Source organism: Labrus bergylta, chromosome 4, assembly GCF_963930695.1.
Source record: "Labrus bergylta chromosome 4, fLabBer1.1, whole genome shotgun sequence".
NCBI lineage: Eukaryota > Metazoa > Chordata > Actinopteri > Labriformes > Labridae > Labrus > Labrus bergylta.
In genome coordinates, this window is record NC_089198.1 from 21,095,853 (window position 1) to 21,111,221 (window position 15,369).

At 38.5% G+C, this 15,369-nt stretch overlaps 1 protein-coding gene across 4 annotated transcripts in view; it reads right to left on the reverse strand.

Annotated features, from left to right (window-relative positions):
- The window catches only part of tnr (tenascin R (restrictin, janusin)), a 161,962-nt gene that overhangs the window by 28,018 nt on the left and 118,575 nt on the right, over positions 1-15,369 (reverse strand). For 3 of the 4 annotated variants that reach the window (XM_065954041.1, XM_020643727.3, XM_065954040.1), the window contains exons 20-24: positions 12,282-12,548; positions 8,747-8,866; positions 8,227-8,370; positions 2,873-2,992; positions 195-338 (exon numbers count right to left, since the gene is read on the reverse strand). In XM_065954041.1, the coding sequence (XP_065810113.1) occupies positions 195-338; positions 2,873-2,992; positions 8,227-8,370; positions 8,747-8,866; positions 12,282-12,548 (795 nt within the window). The remainder of the gene's footprint in view (positions 1-194; positions 339-2,872; positions 2,993-8,226; positions 8,371-8,746; positions 8,867-12,281; positions 12,549-15,369) is intronic. The other variant, XM_065954042.1, reaches the window with a different exon arrangement.

Genomic DNA, 15,369 nt, shown 5'->3' on the forward strand with positions numbered 1-15,369 from the left:
GTTGAAATGCATCCACTGCATCTGACAGTTTCCACTATGGAAACAGAAGTCTTTATTACATTGCCTATTTACTTGGTTTGAATTCAACTGAGAACCCTGAGGAAACGCTCCTGCTGTGAGGTAAAAGTGCAAACTGCTGAGTCAATGTGTAGCATAACTATACTGAGATCAGCTGGAAAAAAAAGTGCACATACGTGTTTGGAGGTTGGTGATGACTGTGCCGCTGGTGAGGGGTCCTTTGGTGGCGTAGAGGGATACAGAGTAGCTGGTGCTTGGGTTAAGGTTGGACAGCTGGTGCTCCTGCTTGTTGCCTTCTACGAGGAAAGTATCAGCTGTGACTGGAAAACAGAAGGACATTCTTTTTTTTAATATAAATATTCACTAATCTAAACATTTTGTTTTTTGCTGTGTCAAAATGGATTACGTTTAGTTGGATCACTCAGTGGAGAGCCTCATGCAGTATTGCATCTCTGCTTGGTTTGGAAATTTGAGCATTAACAGACTCATGCAGACAGTCATGAAAATCATTAGAAGTTCATCAACATCCCAGTCTCCAGATTATTACCGTAATCAGACAGGCACGAAAAATCATTTTAGACCCATCTCATCTTCTCCACCCTGAAAACCAGCTCCTCCCCTAAGGAAGAAGATACTGGGCTCTCTTAGACAGGTAGAACTGTTTTAAACATTCCTTTGTCCCCCTGTCTATTAAAACCCCCAACACCACCCAGCTGTAAGGTGTATGTGTGTAGCTGTATTTAAAGTTGTAATAATAGTTTTAAATGTATATACTGTATATAAATAATTTTTTACTATGTAGGACATACATCAGTGTTTCCCCTACCATTATATTAGGGGGGCGGCCCGCCTAAGGTCCCCTAAGGTCAAGTAAAAAAATATATATTTTATTTGAATTTTTTTTTATTTTTTTTATTTTTGTGCCTTTATTGTAGGGATAGGAAAGTGGTTAGAGTCGGAAATCAGGGAAAGAAGTCATTTAAGGATACCTTTCCGATAGAAAAGGACAGCTGTCATTAAAAGTAACACATGAACACCAAGATTTAGTGCTCGTGTCGGCGTGACAGCATGTTGGCGTGTCCCACCCCCAACGCTGTAAACCTAGGGGAAACACTGTACATATGTATATATATATATATATATATATATATATATACATATACAATAAATTACAATATCATTTGTTTTAAAATACGACAAAATACTGTTTAATAACCCTGAAACACAAGACTCCATCACAGATCTTATCTGTGATTATTAACACTTGCTTAAAGGTATTTTCATAACTAATATGAATCAGTCTAACCAATTTCAAAAGGCTGGATGTGGCTAAATTGCCTTGCAATTACCAATCCACATTTTGTCATTAAAGAGGATATCTGAATTAACTTTGAGAAATGACTTGCTGTGGACGTAATGGACGTAATATCCAATCTGCATTAACTTGTTGATATTTGCCTTAAAATTGTGTTTTTTTTTTAAATCTGCAAACTGTCTTGGTAAAATACAATACATGTATCATAAATGCATCAATGTATGTGAGGATATAGACACATATAGTAGGATATAGTTTTTTTCAGTTTATACAATTCATCTTTTATTATAAAAAGCGTGACTGCCTGAAACCAAAACGATTTAGACTTTGAGTGTCCCTGAGGCAATTCAAAACTATTTTTCTAGTGTAGGACAATATTCAATAAAAATGAGAATTATTGACTGCTTTTAAAACTTCAGCAAAAAAAAATGTCCACAGCTGTTTTGTCCTTCGTCTTTAACACCAAGTTTCCAAGTATGCATTTTGTTTATCTCACTGATTTGTTCCTGCTGCGGACCACTCACTCAGGGTATAGTTCACACAATGACTCAAAGAGCTTATTAATTCAGATTTCTCCGGATAACTTAAAGCATGGCCTAAACAGTGGGGTCATGTGCAAATGAGAAATATGCTTCCCTTACCATTTTCTCTTCTCGGTCTATTACATTCAGTGGAGAAAATAATGTCTGAGATCAAGTGTTAAACATCTGACGGTTGAGTTTAAGAAATATCTCTGCAGAGGCTAATGACTGCCAACACTGGGTCATATTTGTCTGAGATATAAAATTACTTCAAAACTTTTTTTCTACTCTCACATTTCAGCACTGTAGCAGTGAATGCCAGGTTGAATCAGTCGCCGGCCTACCTTCTATAACTTGGCTGTCATCCACTTGGTTCAGGGAGAAAATTATAAGCGAGTCTGAGGGGCCAAGCAATATGGTTATCTTTTACCCATCTGGATGCGGCTGTCAGGACGGGGAAGACACGGGCTGCATTCGAAACATATGCTGCAGAAAACCGTAATGTTTGTGTCAAGGCTTAGTAGCTCAACCAGGCATTTTAATCTGTTCTGAAAGCAAGACAAATGGATCCATATTTCCTCAAAGGATCACAGTGAAAAAACCTTGATGGTACCTGATGGAAATAGTTCTGCTGTCAGTGTTATGATTTAGTGGGATATCACTTATTTGAACAGAATGAGTTGTAAGCAATAACAAGTTGGTATGAATAATCAGCTAAACATTCCCTTTCCTTACCAGGGTAGGAATAAATAAATGATTTAAGGAGAACATGGTGTTTGTCTAGTGATGACGATGTGAGAAGGATGGATTATCAGCAGATTAGTTTTATGATGGCAACTGTGAAGTACTCGACTGACATCCTGGATACAAAGTCGAAAAAGAGGAAAGGGCATTGATGAATGTATTTCAAGGACTTATTCTAACGCTCATCCTCGGTAAAGTGTCCAATCATTTCCTAATTAACTTTATATGAATACAGTAGAAAGCTCTAACTGACAGTTCTGAAAGCACATCTCACCTTGGTTTTGTGTGAGGGTAAGCACGTAGTTGTCCACATTAGAGAGGGGGGGATTCCACCTCAGCAGGGCTCCTTGTGGAGTGATGTTCAGAGCCGTCAGCTCAGATGGCATGTCCATTGCTAGGATTACAACACAGAGCAAAAATCTCAAGCATCATGCATCGACGGAAATACATTTCTGAAAAATGATTGAAAAATGGTCATTCACATCCAGCTAATGTGAGGGCACAATATCTGACATAATAAAATCCACAAATGCAATTGCCTCAGGTTTACTGATGATAATAAAAGGAAGTGTTACTGCATGATACTGCTCGTAACTTGCCCCTAGTTGCTGGGAGCTGCAAGAGCAATCATTTATTAGTTTGCTGTAATAGAAAAAGACGAAAGCAGAAACAGTTTTTAGGATAATGCGGTGTGTCTGGACAAAGTCTTTGGCTCAAATGTCTCTGTTACTTTGGAAAGCCTTGAATTTGTCCACAAACTCTGATTCTGTGTTGCATTCGAATGCAAAGAGATTGTCCTTTTGTACAAACTGGGCGATGGTATGATCCCAGAGAAATTCAAAACATGATTTTTTCCCCAAAAAAATTTAAATGGAGCACATTTCAAATGGAAAACCATTCCTCAACCCACATCTTACTTATAGTTACAGAGAAGCTTTGCATTCACACTGATTAATAATGACACTCTTTTATTAACATCACTGTTTCCTCCATTCTCACAGACTTCAAAGAGAAATTCTGCAGGCAAAGAGAGCTGTAGAAAGTCTAAAATATTCTACGGAGCCTACACATTCCCCGCCCCCTTCCTAATTTTATTCTCAGACTGCTGGACATGCCAAAATTGAGCTGAATGTAATTATACCTTTAACCTCAATGTTTCAACCCCAATTTCTCCTCAGGCTTGTTATTTTGGCACGGCAGAGAGCGTGGCAGGAGAACACAGAACACGGCATGTGCTCCAACTGCCCTGCCCTCAACAGAATATAAAAACCGAATTGAGCTCATTAGAACACCAGAGTGAGTGAAGTCTTTCTTATCACTATGATAGATTAAAATCATTACTTTAATTGCAAAAAGGTTTAAGTGAATGTCATGGACACTAGCCAAGTCAATTAGATTGGAAATGGAGATGGAGTAGAGATCCACAAAAGAAAAGAAAGAAAAAATAAACAGGTCCTCCTCCTTCATCAGGGCCAGTGATAATCCAGTCGGCACCCTCTATCTCCTGATTGCACTGCTGAATCACAGGCATGAGCCAACTACGTCATTTATTTTATTTACCAGGATCTTTGTCTGGAAGTCAAGCTTCGGTGCTTAAGATAATGCTTGGATTCAGGACAGGACACAATGTTTGGAAAGAACAAAACAAAGGCTGCTCTGGGGCTGTAGTATGGGTCAGTTTTGCTATTACACGCTGATGGGAAGCACCGCACAATTAAACCTTCTTTATGTGCCAAATAGCACTGCATCTGCATCTCTGACATCTATCCAGTAATTACTGGATGGCCTAGAAAATTTAGATAATGAAATGAGATAATGAGATAATGATGATGTGAATTTGGCCCCCTCTTGTAGTAAAAACAGGAGCACACTACAACACTGACTTCAGAAAACCAAGTGGTCAGAACACAACAAACATGACCACTCACACTAGCATGATGCTCCACATTGTAACTGTCTATAAAGAGTCAGTTTGTAATGTAAAATGTAATGTTAGGATTGAAGTGGTGATTCTAAAGCTCACTCTCTCTTAAGAAATTTAAATGGTACTTACAGACCAATTTTTCAAGGTTATGAAGATAACAGACCCCCTTGGTTAGAACAAGAACTGGGGTTGAAAAGGGGACTGAGTACTTTGGGCCTTCATTTGAGAGGGGCCAGAAGATATACAATAATGAACAGCCGTCAATATGGGTAAGAGATAGACTGTAAATGAGGCCTATCATTTTGTGCAACGCCCCTGCAAGACAAGGTTGCATTGACTGGACATAAGATGTTTAAAGGGTTGCAGGTCTGTTTTCTTCAGGTAGAAAATGTTTATTTTCTCTAAAAAAAACACCAGAAAATAAATCTTCCAAACACACATTTTGAGCTTTTCCGTACATGGTATTTTTAGAAACATCACAGCAGTGATGGCGAGGGGCTTTGTGTTGTGTCTGTGGCCATTATATGGACCCCGACTGTAGTGCACCATCAGTAAAAAGACTACCTGGCACATTTTACTCCACAGTCTATCTCTGTTTCCCCTCCCACTATTGTAGAAGGAGCACTGCCTCACTGTTCAAAAGCAGAACAGGTCATCAGTGTTAGTGTGTTCTCTACATTAACCACATAGCTCCACTGGATGCGTTTGTTGAACAATACCAATAATAGTGTGGAGCAGCCAGAGCCACACAAACAATGCTCCTGATACAACAGCTGCTTTTATGCTGCCTATGAGTTACGAAGTCAAATTAGCACAGATAATGCGTGTAATTATGAATAGTTCAGAGTTACAATCATTATCTTTTGTTCAGTGTTATTCAAGAAACACCTTTGAGCTATAAAATAATGTTTTTAATTTAGTTGCAGATTTGTTGCTTACCTGTTGCTACTAATTACCGCACCCTTTAACAGTTAATAAAACAAAGAGAGAAAGCTCTTTTGTTTTCAGTGAGCATTGTTGCACCTTTAATGGATTGTAATGTTGTAACTGTCCATTGTAACTGGACACATGGTGCTGAGACTGCGACATGTGTAGCAGGTGCAAACAGAGTGCTAACCCAAATACTGCAGAGCTCGACTCAGCACACACAGGTTTAACTTAACAGGCCAAGCTGTTTTCTGAGATAAAAACACTGTTCTTCATTTCCTCTTTTTTATTGTGGATCTGTCAAATATCTTTATATCTATTAAACCTTCTATGTTATATACCTGTCTTTTTTTATGTGTCATTTGTTCAAATGTGTTTATCTGTGTTGACTTGACAAAATATTATCTTCAATAAATTCAGTGTTGGAACAGTTTGAAATGTGTCAATTGGAAAGAGAAGTAGACCTTTCCTCCTCTCTCCTCATGAAACAGTTGGAAGAAAAATACACAGTCAGGGAGGACTTTAATGATCCGTCTCCAAACTACAGTTTTGGGAGGAGTGATACTTTACTAGGGGTCCTGACACCTTGCTAATGAGCGACCTCATTAGCCCTCCATTTAACGAGCCTTCACATAGTCCATTTATTGTCAACCTTCCCAAATATATATCAGACAAGCAGAACCTACTGTATTAGAAATATGACTCCCTGCTTCCTTATCCCCCCTGACAATAACTGATTACGGAGGACAAATAAGAAGCACTTGTAGCGTTATAAAAATCATTACAGACTTGACCAGGCAATGCCAGAAAACTCTTCCAAATCCCTTGTTTTTTGTATTCTTGTTGAAAGCAGTGTTAGAATGTCCCTGGTTGGGCATTGTGCAAGGTGAGAAAATGTTATTTACCATTTCTAACAACCATGACTGAGTTAGGTTCACTTTCATGGTTTTACAGCCCCAACGGCTGTGCTCAATGTAAGAACACTGGGATTGTTAAAAGGGTAGCTGATAATAAGAGAAAGAAAGTGAAAGTGCTACTTTTCTTCTCAATAGATTCTTGAACCTGGCGGCTCCTGGTGAATCAGATCTCATTGGCATGCAAACACACCTCCTGCTCTCTTTTCTTTTCCCTCCCGTGCACCCTCGCTTCTTTCTCACTCTCTCTCACACACACACACACACACTGAAGATTATGCATACAGCACTGGGAGAGTGTGCTAATCTTAGGTTAGAGGAATTCTTTCATAGGGAAGAAAATGATCCCAAAATTGACATGCAAGTGTGCGAGTGATTTTTTGTTTTGTTTTGCTTACTTATGATTCAGTGCTACTATAAGAGGCTGAAAAGCATGAGAGCTTGAGAGTTCTCACAAAAAAAAACAACAAACTGGGGAGAATAAGTCAGGATAAACTCAGAGAGAGAAGAATAAGGAAGTAAGATGTGAGACAGAGAGGTAAAACAAGAGGAGAGAGAAATACAGGAGAGAGGAGAGAAGGATAGAGAGACAGGATAGACAGAAAGATGTAACGCCAAAAAAGTATAAAGAAATAAGCAAATAAGGAAGGAAACAGAGAGAGAGAGAGAGAAAAGTGAGAGGAGAGCGAGATGGATTTGGGAATAGGTTTACCAATTACTAGGTCGCAGAGTGGACAGTTTCATCTATTGCAGCAGCAAAGATTGCGCCTCCTGCATTGTCAGCTGTACCCTTAGATTTTCTCTGATGTCTAGGACTGTGGATGTGATTTGGTCATTTTTACACACATATTCCAACACGCCAGCTGTTATTGTTTTGGTAAATGGTCCAGCAGCCTAGCAGAGAGGAAGGAGCTATTCATTTATTTTACATTTTGCCTTGTTGGTTACTCACAGAAGCACATTTATCGAAGAGTTGAGATTGAAAAGAAGCGGTCATCCAGTTTCAATATGGTGAAAAACAGTTCACAGGATGTAGTATGATGCAAATGTTGCATGTTGTAAATGTTCACCTTTTGTTGAAAGTTCATGCTCATTTTGCAGGATGAACATGGTTGTTGAATCCATTGCTTTACACTGACAGGTGGTTTGATCATTTCTTTCAGTGAATCTAAACAATAAGGGAAGCTATGTAACAGAAACACCTATCCTTGAAAATATACACTACACTACACTACACTACACATAAAATGCCTGGCAGTGGACAAGGTTAAAAAAAGCAAGTGGAAACCCTAGAAGTAGGTTGCAAATGTAATTCTACTACGACAGAGGTGCTTTGCTAATCAAATTTCCTCTCCTCTAGCTGGCTTCAGTCCATGTGACTAACAGATCATCCTGGGGGAGATCTGAGATAAAGGGGGTTGTTCTTCTGTCTCTGCACGTTGAAGATGTAGCCTGGTCTAAAACGTCTACAGATTGTACAGCAGTCTAATGACTAATGTAAATACGATCTACACTCATGGCCAGAAAACAAGCATTAAAAACATTTTTACAAATGTAAAGGTTGTTTTAAGTTGAATCACTGACATTGCAACTCTTAAATTGACATTTCTTAACAGTATTTGAAAAACAAAACAATGATCATAAAAGTCAGTATTTAAGCTTCTGCAGCTGTTTACTGAATTTAAAAAAATCCCTTCCTCTTCATAAAAAAACAGCTTATATAAACAACATCAGACTGGATAAGGAAAGTGAAACAAATAAAACTATTCAGCCTGACTATCAGGCTTCTACAGATGTACATTGTTTGGCTGCATTTCTGTTCTTTTCTTATATACATTGCTTATTTCTATTATTAACTCCTACCTGTGAAGACCGAGGTGGTGATCACTTTGCTCTCCTGGCTGCCCTGCACAGCGTTGAGACTGATCTCGTACTCTGTAGCAGGAAACAGGCTGGACAAGGTGAAGTTGGTCACATCACTGTCAATCACCACACTGTCGACTCGACCTGCACCAGAGAGAGAGAGAGAGCAACGTAAGAATAGTAGACATTTCACTGAACTCTTAATGTGCAGGTCGTAATGCTCAGCCTACTGGAGGACATTTAGCATCATAGGGGAAATACTTAATCGATACAGAACTTTAATTTAAAATTCAATTAAAAGTCAGTGATAAAAAATGTTACAAGTAATTAAGTACAACAGCATGTGCGACAATGTTCCTTGCACCTAATATTTCTAACATCAGGGAGAGCTGCTACACCAAATGCCATGTTCATTTAACTGTAACATTAAAATGCAGCGTGCCGGTGGAACTGCTGGTATAATTAATACAGAATCATTGTAATGCAATGAACTACATTATGGAAGTTAAAATAATTCTACCTCTTGCTGACTGGTAGGACAGCTTGTAGTATTCAAACGGAGCCAGTGGTTTGATCCAGGAGATGGTCACTGAGTCTTCAGTTACATCTGACACTGTCATCTCTTTTGGTGGGTCCATACCTGGAAGGGAGAAGATTGATACAAAAGTGTACCAGGGTTTTAAATTCTCCACGTGAGCAAACTTTGAGACTTAAGAATGACAGTATGAATGCATTATATGGTATAATATGACTAACTTTCAGGAGTCTACATGAACACCTACGTTATCCGTGCCCTTAAAAGGGTACTTCAGTAATCCCGTGTTAACTCTCCTCCTCAATGTGTTTACATGAACAGCCCCGTCCTTGGCCCATGGATGCATTTTTAATGCAAATTTATAAAATAAATAAACATCATCAAAGGATAATCCTGGAAAAATCTAGCTTCAAACAGCTAAAAGAACACAATGGGTGGCATTAGGAGCGAAACCGTACGAGGCTCAGAGAGAGTAGACCCCCCCCCCCCCCCCCCCCCTCGTTCTGACAATTTGTTTTATGTGTCTCCTGAGACTATTGAGCTGCCATTGAAAAGGTTAGAGCCAAAACAATGTGGCGAAGGAATTCATTTGATCAAATGTCCTGGGCTAGAGAATAAAGAAAAAGGGTGATAAAAAAGTTGAGAGGGTGAAAAAAGACACAGAGGATAAGAAGGAGATTAAGAGATCTTGTCCATCGCTTGGTGGGTGAGGGGTGAAAGTGACTATGCTTGTAAACCTACTGCTCTTCTAGCTCATCCCTGCATTAAACAATAACAGTGTCTATTCACAAGTGGAGGGGGCAGTTTATAACTCCTGTCCTTGAGTCCATGTGCATGATTTACAGTAAGAGCATTTATATGAGTTGGGATTATTTTCCATGCATATCTTGATAATTATGTTTGCTTTGGCAAAGGTGACATCCTAGAATAATTGCTAAACAACTATATTATCTCTCTAAGCTTTGCTGGGCTCTGAGTAGGGACAGTAACAGAATAGATTCTACAGAGATATCTACTGCTATTGACTTTGCCCCCCGGAAGATCACAATTCAATTTGCACTGTGTAAGCTAATAAAATAATGTGGCCCCCAGGCTCCGCTACATTACAGCGGCATCAGATCCGACCATAACAGCAGAGTGACCATCAGCCAATCCAGGCCACCCACTGCAAATCAAACATAGGCCTGCTGAAAATGTAAATGCGGCAAATGCAATTATAGAAGCACATATACTCATCAGCACTCATATTCAAACATGCAAGATCAAAGCAGGACAGCTAAATTAGTGCAGTCTGAAGGCAGGTGCAAGACGACAGTAAATCTCTCTCAAAATCCCAATCCAATTTAACCTCTGAAATCTGCTTATCACTAAATGTGGTTGAAACAGAAAAAGAGAGAGACAGGGCTCACAGCTGCCAAACTGGCACAGCAACCAGATGACAGCATGTAGGTGTCTCTGGCACTAAGGCAGAGTTAATATCTCTATTGTTCAACACTGACTTTTGTCTTTCAGTCCCTCTATTTTTCTCATTTGATGATTTTTTTTCCCCCCCCGGCGCTTATTACTAGAAGAGAAAAAAGCGGATTCCTTTTTTCCGTTTGTCTCATTTTCTGTTTTGGGCCAGCTGATTATACCAATCCCTCTTCTCTTTCTTATTCTCTGCCCACATTGGAAGAGCAAAATAGTTATCAAAAGAAATCAGAGAGCTCCATTTCACAATAAGCCAATTAATAAAAAATGACATGGTAAAATTGTGTGATATGTCAACAAAGAAAGAGAAAGTTGAAAAGGATCATTACAGCACAGTTGGAAGGAAACATTGTGTTCAAAAATTTAAAAAAAAATTGGAAATCTGTGAACAAGCCAGAGGACATGAAAGAAAGGGAAATGTGAGAAGGAACAAAGCAAAAAGACAGAAAGAAACAGAGTATGTCACATTAGTAGACTGCTCTCAATGTTACAGCACTCTTCTCTCTTCTCTCTGTCCTGTCTTTACTGAAGAATTAATTTTCAGCAGTATCTCAAACCCTTCCAAAGGTGACATTACATATGAGTTTGGAATAAAACATAAAATAAAACTGGATCGTTATATATGGGCTATTTCTCAAATTAACCTACATATGGAGCTAATCTCAGCCTTCTGACTTCACACAAGAATAAAGCAAGCAGGCTGTTTTTTTTATTCTTTCCGAACTTGATGTATCCCACGGCAACAACCAGCAGCCTGGAGTTTTATACCTGCAGAATTAAGTTAATTTGCAGTTTACATGTTTACATCCAGGACCGTCCTCACTCGAAAGGTTACCCTCATATTATATTATTATGATAACAGTAAAGAAACACACTATCCTCAGTGTGATGTAACAGAGGACCTTCATACTGGACCAACAATATCTTATCAGTTCATTCTTGAAATAAAGTGTTCAAATTCAAATAAATTCCCTGTGCCGCTAGCCTAGGGGTTAGTGCGCCTGTTCCATGTACAGAGGCTCAAGTCCCTGAGAACGGCCGGCCAGGGTTCGAATCCTACCTGTGGCTCCTTTCCTGCATGTCTCTCTCTGTCTCTCTATTTCAGACTTTATCCACTGTCCGGACTCTTTAATTAAATAAATAAAGGCATAAAAAGCCCAAATCTGAAATAAAATCTTTTTAAAACTCCCTTCACAGGATCCTGAGTATATGTATTAAAGAAAACAGTACAGCCAACCCTAAACACATGATACCTACAACCTCAGCTACTATTGATGAAAAGAAAAAACCTCCAAGGCAGAGCTCTAATTTAAAAACTCATTCTGCTGTGGTTCCTCAAAATGAACTGCTCAAACAGCATTTCTGCAAATAAATATTTAATTGAAATCACTTTGCATTTTCAGCACCTTTCTAAAATCATTATTTCACAGTCTTCCTGCAACTTCCCAAACCTTCTCCCCAAAATACAGATTTTCTTCTTTTTATTCCTGACCTATTTTGCTCTAATTTATCCTAAATGTGATTAGGCCTATTCTAGTTCCCTTTTGTATAAATAAACTATGCCAAAGCAAACCTCATTCACAAACATGAACAATGTGGTAATAGCTGAAAATGCCAGTTAATTTACTGGTTGGTCAACCTGGACAAATACTGGAAACTATTTTGCTAATAAAAAATGTATTTGATTCAGAACGTGACCTAGTTACGGACTCCCAATTAGTCAAAGTTGCTCCTTTTTACTTATTTTTAAATAATAACCAGAATATCTTTCAAGTGTTGCTGTGACCAAACAACCCCGAAAAAAAGATTAATTAATCTTCCAATTATTGATGATGAAAATGTTCTTTGGTTTCTGCCTTTAGTGTAACCACATGTTAAATTCCCAAGTATGGAAAAAATCATGCACTCTGAGCGTACATCAACATTATATTGTTTAAAGTAAAAATCCCTGAAAGCATAAACCTTTACGGTGCTCTTATCTTTATTTACAGATTTGTTTCATCTTTTAGTTACCTTTCATTCCCCTTTTCCATGAAATCAAGCAGCTCACCTGTAGTGAGGGAAGCTGTGATGGGCTCAGAGGTAATGTCGCCCTGTATTGTGATTAGACTGACGGTGTATGCAGTGGAGGGCAGCAGACCCTGAACCAGGGACCTCGTCTTGGAGCCTTCCAGCGTCACCTTAGAGGTGTCGGTCCCATCAGCAGAGCTGTAGCTCAGAATGAAGAGGTCGGCAGGCGGTGCCGGGGCGCTCCAGGCCACAAACACAGAGTCTGAAGTCACCTCTGACAAGTAGAGGTGTGTTACCGGCCTGATTCCTGGAGGACGAGGGGGTTTAAAGGTCACCGGAGAGGCTTCAAGGACAGGTAAAAAGCCAGCCATGAGAAGGAAACGGTGAAGTCAAAAGAAAAGTGAAACAGCTGCCATTGTTATGGAGATGAAAGACAAGCAATTCAGTGATGGATGAAATCAGTCTTAGTTGGTGTGAGAGATAATTCATAATGCAGTTGAGAAAATTAGCCTTGGGTGTATTCTTGATGAGCAAGGTGAGCGTCAGAGCAGACCACAATCATGCAGAAGTAATGATTTAATTGGTCGTAAAAAAGAGAGAAACTAATGAGATTATCCACCATAAAGATGAAGATGTAATGGAACTGTCCGCGGTAAGAAAATGTGGGAGAGAAACGATGATGAGAGCAGATGCTGTTGTCAAAATATATGACCTGGGCAGGAGAGGATGTAATGAATATGAACCAGTGTAGCAGCTGACACAGCAACAAATGCAAGACACTTTGAATCTAATTAGCCATGTGTGGATGAATAAATGGAAAGAGGGCTGTAGTAACTTAGACTTTGTCTTTCTTCCAGAATTAAGAAATCATGTTGAGCTTTCTCTGCAGTCAATTTTCATTGTAAAAATGCATTACGCATTAAGATGGCTGATTTTGTTTTATATTAATTTTGCAGGATGTAGAAACTTGTGTTGTATAAAGGACATCCTAATTGTGTTTCTGTCCTTGAATAGAAAGAGGTGTGATACTAATAACATGAAATTACACACTCAAGCATTTTACTTTAACATAGACTTGGGACAAAATTTGAAATATTTTGTATAATTGGTTATCATTACAAGGACTACTGAAGCAATGGCCACACAGAGGTGTTGTAGATGATGTGTGATGATAACTTGGTGAGTCAACTTCTTAGATGGAGGTGAACTTTAAAGGTTATGGTTAATTTTTCACTTTACGTTAAGCTGAAAAAATCTAATTGTGCTTGTGACGCTGTTTGGGCTTTTTATTGGCATCCTGAATGTTTACAAAAAAGTAATAACAAAAATGTTTTATTTGTTTTGACAAACAACTGTGTGAGGCTTTTGTTTTGTTTTTCACAAAAAAAACCTGATAACGTTGTTTGGGTTTTTCTGTGAGGGTTTAGGGGGTTCTTTTTTGTTTTACTGAAAACTGCATTTAAACGTAGGTCCCATAGCCAATATAACTTAAATACGCTTTCGGTCGACCCTGTTATTTATCTATTTTGTTTTACTTATTTCATACTTTAATACTTTATTTCACCAGCAAAAGCTTGTTGATATTATAAATCTTCTTTTACAGAAAGTCCTGCCCAAAACAGGCAGCACATAAGATACATGAGTTTAATACATATGAAAGCATTTTTTATTTTATGTGTTTTTTAGTCATGTATTTTGTGCTCTCAGGAAATAAAAGTGAAGAGAGAATGTCTCAGCCTCTTCAAAAGTGACTGTAGAACATTAACAAAAAGAGTGAGTGCGATGATATGAATTAAATAATTTTTCACTCTATAGAATTAGCAGATTATTTTTGCTGCTGTAAGCATTATTGTATGAAATGTTTGGAAAAAAAACAAGTGAATAAATGAAAACATTAATAAATGTATCCATTCAAAGATATGTCAATGAAAACATTTTGTAAAGGAACAATCCTCTGCTGCTCTCTGGTTAATGTAGTGTGAAAACATGAGTGCAGTGATAATGAAATGAATAAATAATAAGAGGTTTGATAAAAACTTACAAGAAGTGCTGAAGGTTATATCCAGTCCAATACAAACAAACTGAAGGACATACAGCTGTTGCGGAAGTGACTTACATTAGATCATGAATCAAGATCATACTTTGGATTATTCACCAGATTTCTTTTCCCTTTTGACAGGTTCACCTGAGCGCAGGCAGACAGATGTTGCCAATATGGCCAAATGAACAGTGGATGAGAAGATGACAGGTAATTAATTATTTTTTCCTCCAGTTCTCTTGATCTGTCACTTTATCATCCCTTCTTCTCCCCCTTCTCCAGATGGTGAGAGTGGTGTAACTGAAGGAGCCACAGATAACAAAAGATGATGAATGCGATGATGATCACTGTGATGACGATGATGGTTATGAAGGTGACAACTGCCACAACGGTCAAAGTGACAAGGGATGATGATGATGATGATGATGATGATGATGATGATGACAACAGTGAAGATAAGAATGACAGCATGTAAGCGCATGCCCATCATTATGACAACATCCTTTTCACAACTGAATTCCCATCAAAGAGCCGACAGTGCTGGGCTGACTGACAGGCATCCGACATAAAGTTGAATTGGAGGACAAATATTTGTCGGAATGAGAACCTTGAAGTGGTTGTTACATTGAGCTGGGAAAGAAGTGCTAGATAGCACCAGGTGTGACAGCTAAACTGAGAAAATGTGTTGTTGAAAAGGAATCAGAAGAAACACAAACACAAAAACACAAAAACACAATTACAGAGCACTTGTAACGAGCTCATTAACCGATTCCTTCACTAATTACTGCTTCAAAGTCTTTTAAGGTACTTCTTTTTTTTTTTTTGGTACTGTGACTCACCTCAAACTTTAGTTCATTATATTCACTGTTCACCTTCATTACACAACACAGTTGTTCAAACGGTACTCCAGCTTTCTGTAATAACAGGCTGATCTTTCACGTTTTCACCTGAGCACAAAAAACACTGGAGAAGGGATTTGTCTTGGTTCTGTCGGATAATTGAGTGGATTAAAATAAGTATTTATTGCAACCTTGATACATTTGAAAAAGGGTGAACCCAGCCCTTGCAAAGAAAGAGAAGATTTTCAAAT